This window comes from Salmo trutta, chromosome 32, assembly GCF_901001165.1.
Source record: "Salmo trutta chromosome 32, fSalTru1.1, whole genome shotgun sequence".
Lineage (NCBI taxonomy): Eukaryota > Metazoa > Chordata > Actinopteri > Salmoniformes > Salmonidae > Salmo > Salmo trutta.
The window spans coordinates 39,014,602-39,022,841 of record NC_042988.1 but is presented as its reverse complement, the minus strand read 5'-3'; the positions used below and the strand labels follow the sequence as shown (position 1 = coordinate 39,022,841).

At 44.0% G+C, this 8,240-nt stretch overlaps 1 protein-coding gene across 2 annotated transcripts; it reads left to right on the top strand.

Moving 5' to 3' along the window:
- Positions 1–4,206: 4,206 nt before the first annotated feature.
- On the top strand, positions 4,207–6,710 carry LOC115171876 (zinc finger protein 664-like). Of its 2 annotated transcripts, none has more exons than XM_029729059.1 (2): positions 4,207–4,789; positions 5,206–6,710. In XM_029729059.1, exons 1-2 carry the CDS (start codon positions 4,588–4,590, stop codon positions 6,456–6,458), a joined length of 1,455 nt encoding a protein of 484 aa, XP_029584919.1. In that variant the 5' UTR covers positions 4,207–4,587; the 3' UTR covers positions 6,459–6,710. The 2 variants fall into 2 exon arrangements, with proteins under 2 accessions (XP_029584919.1, XP_029584918.1); XM_029729058.1 differs by having other exon boundaries at positions 4,207–4,801.
- Positions 6,711–8,240: the final 1,530 nt, after the last annotated feature.

Genomic DNA, 8,240 nt, shown 5'->3' with positions numbered 1-8,240 from the left:
ATCCCAATTTCCACAGACTTTTTCCCATTCAGGAGCATGTTGTTGGATGTGGCCCACTCTTCCAGCTGCTTTGCCTCCAAGCCCATGGAAATGTCCTCTGATGCTGGTTAATGGTATGGCTCGGGACAGCCCTACATCGTCTGCATACCCAGTGTCCAGAGTGTCACTGAAGACAACTTTTTGGGTGGACATCTGAAGGAGAAACAGATATGGTGAGACCACGCCCCCTTGTCGTACACCAGAGGCACGCCCTCTGACCAAGGGCTAAAAGTGCCATTTGCCATCACCCTCTGCCTTCTTCCTGTGGTGTAGCTGTGGAGCCAGGCTAGTAACCATCACCCTCTGCCTTCTTCCTGTGGTGTAGCTGTGGAGCCAGGCTAGTAACCATCACCCTCTGCCTTCTTCCTGTGGTGTAGCTGTGGAGCCAGGCTAGTAACCATCACCCTCTGCCTTCTTCCTGTGGTGTAGCTGTGGAGCCAGGCTAGTAACCATCACCCTCTGCCTTCTTCCTGTGGTGTAGCTGTGGAGCCAGGCTAGTAACCATCACCCTCTGCCTTCTTCCTGTGGTGTAACTGTGGAGCCAGGCTAGTAACCATCACCCTCTGCCTTCTTCCTGTGGTGTAGCTGTGGAGCCAGGCTAGTAACCATCACCCTCTGCCTTCTTCCTGTGGTGTAGCTGTGGAGCCAGGCTAGTAACCATCACCCTCTGCCTTCTTCCTGTGGTGTAGCTGTAGAGCCAGGCTAGTAACCATCACCCTCTGCCTTCTTCCTGTGGTGTAACTGTGGAGCCAGGCTAGTAACCATCACCCTCTGCCTTCTTCCTGTGGTGTAGCTGTAGAGCCAGGCTAGTAACCATCACCCTCTGCCTTTTTCCTGTGGTGTAGCTGTGGAGCCAGGCTAGTAACCTTGGACACAGTTCAATGTCAGACAGATGTTGCAGGAGCTTTGTGTGATCTACTCGACCAAAGGCTCTGGACATATCAGCAAGTAACACCCTCACCTTGTTGGTATTTTGGAGTCTGTAGCTGTCAGCCAGGAGTGTGTGTCTTTCAAAAGAGTGGTAGTAGTGCTGGACTTTGGTAGGTAAGCATAATGATTTGTGCACTCAGATAAAACTGTTGGCATGAGTTTTCTTTCAATGAAGTTCTCCTGGATTTGTCCAAGGCATGACGTTAGAGAGATGGGCCTCCAGTCACTCGTTGTACATGGGTTTGACACTTTAGGTATAGGACATCCTGATCACATCGACAGTGTTGATGAGATAATCCACAGTGTTCTACCAAAGTGTTTTCTCATTTGCCCGTGGTGGATGGTAGAGTACTCCCACGAACAGAGTTGAAACTGAGCTGGGGAGTCGTTTAGGACGGAGCTGAAACCACATACACTCAAATTCCTCTTTCTCTAGGTCAGTTCTTCTCTTTGCCTGCATACTGTGATTCACATGCATAGCCACATCCCCTCTCTGGACCTGTCATTTCTGAACAGCTGATAGTTATATGTGAAAAGAGATTCGTCTGGGATATTTTCGTGGTCCAAGTTTCAGTGACGCATCCAATGTCTGCATTTACTGATTGAAGAAGCAGTTCAAATTCATCCACTTTGTTTATCAATGATTTTGAATTACAAACAAGCACATTCAGGGTCTCTGGGGCATTCTGGGACGTATTTGTGACGTCACATAATTCAGTTAGAATTCTGCATTCGCGTGAGTGATTGTGTTTTTGATGTGTTTTAGGTCTGTTAACTTCTATTGTCAGTATTTTCCTCCCGGAGCACTAAAGTTTGTCTCGGATATGCGGTGCCAGTGGAGGTGCATGTTTTTTGTAAATCCGTAGAAAATGTGATGAGTATTCCACAATGTTTGTAATCCGTTAAAAGAGCAAGGAACAGTATGCAGTGCGACCAAAAAAGATGAAAAAACAACACAAACATTGTAACACATGTTACTCTCGAGTGGCTGCCTGGAAGCGCCACAGCATCAGTTCAAAACAAAATTGTGACACTGCTACCTTAGAGTGCATGCAACGCAATGGACTTCTGCAACGCTAGCTGGCTACTCCATAGTCCACGCTACGGTAAGAGCGAGCCATGTTGCACTGTCAGACAGGACAGAACTCAAATTGTAGCTGAGACAACAAATAAAATCAGATTGTACTGGTCACATACACATACTTAGCAGATCTTATTGCAGGTGTAGCGAAATGCTTGTGTTCCTAGTTCCAACAGTGAAGTAATATCTAACAATTCACAACAATAACGTTACACATCTAAAATAATGGAATTAAGAAAAATATAAATATTAGGAAGAGCAATATCGGAGTCCAGAGTATAAATACAGTACATTCATAAGTATGTGGCCACCCCTTCAAATGATTGGATTTGGCTATTTCAGCCACACCCGTTGCTGACAGGTGTATAAAATTGAGCACACAGCCATGCGACCTCCATAGACACACATTGGCAGTAGAATGGCCTTACTGAAGAGATCAGTGACTTTCAACATGGTACCCATCATAAGATGCCACCTTTCCAACAAGTCAGTTTGTCAAATTTCTGCCCTGCTAGAGCTTCCCTGGTGAACTGTAAGTTCTGTTATTGTGAAGTAGAAAAGTCTAGGAGCAACAATGGCTCAATCGAGAAGTGGTATACCACACAAGATCACAGAACGGGACCACCGAGTACTGAAGTGCGTAGCGCATAACAATCGTCTGTCCTCAGTTGCAACACTCCCTACCGAGTTCCAAACTGCCTCTGGATGCAACGTCAGCACAATAACTGTTCGTCGGGAGTTTCATGAAATGGGTTTCCATAGCTGAGCAGCTGCACACAAGCCTAAGGTCACTATGCACAATGCCAAGTGTCGGCTGGAGTGGTGTAAGGCCCACCCCCGAACGACAAATCTGGGTTTGGCAGATGCCAGGAAAAGCTACCTGCCCCAATGCATAGTGCCAACTGTAAAGTTTGGTGGAGGAGGAATAATTGTCTGGGGCTATTTGTCATGTTTCCTTAGTTCCAGTTAAGGGAATTCTTAACGCTACAGCATGCAATGACATTTTAGACGATTCTGTGCTTCCAACTTTGTGGTAAGTTTGGGGAATGCCCTTTCCTGTTTCATCATGACAATGCCCCCGTGCACAAAGCGAGGTCCATACAGAAATTGTTTGTCGAGATTGGTGTGGAAGAACTTGACTGGCCTGCACAGAGCCCTGACCTCAACCCCATCGAACACCTTTGGGATGAATTGGAATGCAGACCGCAAGCCAGGCCTAATTGCCCAACATCAGTGCCCAACCTCACTAATGCTCTTGTGGCTGAATTGAAACAAGTACCCGCAGCAATGTTCCAACATCTGGTGGAAAGACTTCCCGGAAGTGGAGGCTGTTATAGCAGCAAACGGGGGACCAACTCCATATTAATGTCCATGATTTTGGAATGAGTTTTTCAACGAGCACATGTCCACATACTTTTGGGCATGTAGTGTATGTGATGGGATTCTCGTGGAAATTCAACACAGGGACACTCGAAGTCAATCTTAAATGAATGAAGGTTTTTTTTATCAGCATGCTCTAGAGGTCAAAGTCAAACTTAAGATGCATAAAGCACCGTTCTGAAGGTAGCTCCCTCGGGGCAGTCCCGTTAGATCTCTTATATACTGGTTACTGACAGGTTACATAGTCATCGTTCATAGTGTTGGTTCCGGCATGTGTCTGGCACCGTCTCCTATCTTAACTTATAGAACATATTCTGGACGATCTACCAGATGCTCCTAAGGAGGGGGTCATACCAAATCTGTGCTGATCAACAGTGTCAAACTAACAACTCTGCCATTAGACAGGCTTGATTGTATTTACAGCTTTGATCTGGATGGTGGACTAGCCAATGTGTTGGATATTTGTCAACGGCCATTCCACTGGAGTGGTGCTTGGGGTGGGGGAGGGGCTAATGCCCCCCAAACCCTGATTATATAAATGTATAGGATGCATAACTCTGCAACGCTTTAGGCTAGAACAAGCTGTAAAAGGCACCAGAAAATCGTGGAAGGTAAAACCAAAAAAATGTACGGATTTGGCTCCAAATACTACATCATGATGTAGTTCAGGTGTTTTGGTTATTCCTCACTTGTTATTATGACAAATAACGATTTTGCAGGTGTTGGCATTTTGGAAAGGGGACATTCGGCCCGTATCTTGAAAGAGAGGGTGGAGCTCTTCATTCCTACATCTGTTAAGCTCACCTCCTAACACGTATGAACCCAGAACTAAATTGTGCGGCTGACCAATTACGTGAGACATTAGTTCTGGGTTAACCAAGATTGTCTCAGGGGTGAAAGATGTGTTCAACTCCAATGAATGCTCAATCAAAGGTTCTGAACATAAGACGGGGCATTACAAGTGTTATACGTTTTTACATTAGTAAAAAAATATACCACTTCCATTTGAAAAATGTCCTAAAGTGATTTGAAAACTGTACATTTGTGGAAAGTAATGAACGATTACACACTTCAGGAGAAAGGAGGTATTATGAGGATGCACCAATCAATCAGAGATTTAGACTAAAGTAATCAAATGTTTGGTCTAATGATATTCTATGTACAATACTTCCTGTGGTCACCAGGACAGAGCTATCCCGTCCCCCTCCACTCTGCCGGAGTCCCCGTGTCACAACTCTCCTGGTAGCACCTTACTGCTGGGTCTGGAGAGGGTGTCAGTGCGGCTGGTCGACTGCAGGAAAACAGCAGGGCAGAGTGGAACTGTGAGAGAAGGACACGAGGGAGATTTGATTTCATCAAGTAAGAACAATGGTGTGTGTGGATGAGAATACAATCTGCTTCTGCAACTTCTGTTAATTGATTTATAAACAGTAAAACACTAAGGGGCTCGTTAATTGTCAATTGTATTTTGGGAACAGAGGATGGTGTACCTAACAAACTGTCCACTGAGTGTATATTGATGAAAAGAGAGACAGGTAGTCTTGTGTTTAAGAGCGTTGGGCCACACATTGAAAGGTTGCTGGTTTGGATCTCTGAGCCGACTTGGTGGAAAATCTGTCTGTGCTCTTTGAGCAAGATACTTAACCCTAATTGCTCCTGTAAGTCGTGCTGGAGAAGAGTCTGCTATATAACTTTTTTCTTTTTTTTTAATTATAGTATTTGTTTATGGACCCATATTTCCAAAAAATAGTTATTCAATGTCTTTTGTTTCACAGGGGACAGCACTAACCATTCTCTCAGTTGGAGGGGCTTGTCATCTGGGGATCCTCAACCACATGTTGCTGACGAGACAGAGAAGAATCTTTACAGATCAGAACATCTCAAGAAACATCAGCAGAGACGTATAGGGAAGAAACCTCACCACTGCTGTTCTGACTGTGGGAAGAGTTTCACAAGCCTGAGTGACTTCATTATTCACCAGTGGATTCATACCGGAGAGAAACCGTACTGCTGCTCACAGTGTGGGAAGAGTTTCGCTGCTTCTAACACTTTAAAATCTCATCTGAGAATTCATACAGGAGAGAAACCTTACCCCTGCCTTGATTGTGGGAAAAGCTTTTCATATTTGGGAGCCCTAAACATACACAAGCTAACACACACAGGAAATAAATCGTATAGCTGTGAACAGTGTGGGAAGGGCTTCAGTCAATCACAGCCCCAAAATTCACACCAGCGAACACACACTGGAGAGAAACCTTATAGCTGTGATCAGTGTGGGAAGAACTTTGCTCTAGCTTCCTCCCTGACTAGACACCATCGAACACACACTGGAGAGAGACCTCATGTCTGTCTATGTGGGAAGAGCTTTGCTCTAGCTTCCACCCTAACTACACACCAGCTAACACACACTGGAGAGAAACCTTATAGCTGTGATCAGTGTGGGAAGAGCTTTGCTATAGCTTCCTCCCTGACTAGACACCATCGAACACACACTAGAGAGAAACCTTTTACTTGTGTTAAGTGTGGGAAGAGCTTCAGCCAATCAGGGACCCTAAATTCACACCAGCGAACACACACTGGAGAGAAGCCTTATAGATGTGTTCAGTGTGGCAAGAGCTTTGCTCAATCAGTCCACCTGAATATACACCAGAGAAAACACACAGGAGAGAAACCTTTTAGCTGTGATCAGTGTGGGAAGAGCTTTGTGGTGTCAGAAAAACTTACTATACACCAGCGCATACACACAGGAGAGAAGCCTTATAGCTGTGGTCAGTGTGGGAAGAGCTTCAGTCAATCAGGGACCCTGAATTCACACCAGCGAACACACACTGGAGTGAAACCCTATGTTTGTCTATGTGGGAAGAGCTTTGCTTATTTAGGGCAAATGAAAAAACACCAGAAAACAAAAACGTGCTGTATTTCCTCTCCCTGCTATCTGTCACCGGTTCCAGATCCCAAAATAAAGGATCAGTATAAAATATCTAGTGAACAGTCATATCCATCTCCTATTGTCGAACAGTTGATTTAGTCTGATCACCATGATAACCTCTGTGGAGCATAATATGCAGCTCTGATCTAGCATCAGGTCTCCCCTGTGTCTATGTAATATCACACATTGATCTAAATGGACAAATGTTATAGAAAATGTCATAGTGAACCTGTGTGACTGTGTGAGGGGGGATGTTGATAATTGTATCTTCTTTCATACAGAGCCTTGCAAAAGTATTCATCCCCTTGGCGTTTTTCCTATTTTGTTGCATTACAACCTGTAATTTAAATAGATTTTTATTTGGGTTTCATGTAATGGGCATACACAAAATAGTCCAAATTGGTGAAGTGAAATGAAAAAAATAACTTGTTTAAAAAAATAAAAAATATTTAAAAAATAAATAATGTGGTGCATGCATATGTATTCACCCCCTTTGCTATGAAGCCCCTAAATAACATCTGGTACAACCAATTACCTTCAGAAGTCACATAATTATTTAAATAAAGTCCACCTGTGTGCAATCTAAGTGTCACATGATCTGTCACATGATGTCAGTATATATACACCTGTTCTGAAAGGCCCCAGAGTCTGCAACACCAAGGCGCACCATGAAGATCAAGGAGGTCTCCAAACAGATCAGGGACAAAATTGTGGAGAAGTACAGATCAGGGTTGGGTTATAAAAAAATATCTTAAACTTTGAACAACCCACAGAACACCATTAAATCCATAAAAAAAATGAAAGAATATGGCACCACAACAAACCTGTCAAGAGAGGACTGCCACCAAAACTCACATACCAGGCAAGGAGGGCATTAATCAGAGAGGCAACAAAGAGACCAAAGATAACCCTGAAGGAGCTGCAAAGCTCCACAGCGGAGATTGAAGTATCTGTCCATAGGACCACTTTATGCCGTACACTCCACAGAGCTGGGCTTTACAGAAGAGTGGCCAGAATAAAGCCATTGCTTAAAGAAAATAATAAGCAAACACATTTGGTGTTCGCCAAAAGGCATGTGGGAGACTCCCCAAACATATGGAAGAAAGTACTCTGGTCAGATGAGACTTAAATTGAGCTTTTTGGCCAGCAATGAAAACGCTATGTCTGGCGCAAACCCAACCCCTCCCATCACCCAGAGAACCCCATCCCCATGTTTTTCATTGGCAGGGACTGGGAAACTGGTCAGAATCGAAAGAATGATGGATGGCGCTAAATACAGAGAAATCCTTGAAGGAAACCTGTTTCCGTCTTCCAGAGAGTTGAGACTGGGACGGAGGTTCACCTTCCAGCAGGACAATGACCCTAAGCATACTGCTAAAGCAACACTCGAGTGGTTTAAGGGGAAACATTTCAATGTCTTGGAATGGCCTAGTCAAAGCCCAGACCTCAATCTAATTGAGAATCTGTGGTATGACTTAAAGATTGCTGTACACCAGCGGAACCCAACCAACTTGAAGGAGCTGGAGCAGTTTTGCCCTGAAGAATGGGCAAAAATCCCAGTGGCTAGATGTGCCAAGCTTATAAAGACATACCCCAAGAAACTTGCAGCTGTAATTGCTGCAAAAGGTGGCAGCAAAAGTTAAACACGCTCAAGTTTTCTGTTTGTCTTATTTCTTGTTTCACAATAAAACATATTTTGCATCTTCTAAGTGGTAGGCATGTTGTGTAATTTAAATGATACAAACTCCCCAAAAATCTATTTTATTTCCAGGTTGTAAGGCAACAAAATTGGAAAAATGCCAAGGGGGTGAATACTTTCACAAGCCATTGTATACTTATGATACTATTATTATTAAATGTCATTATGTAGAAGAATGTTTC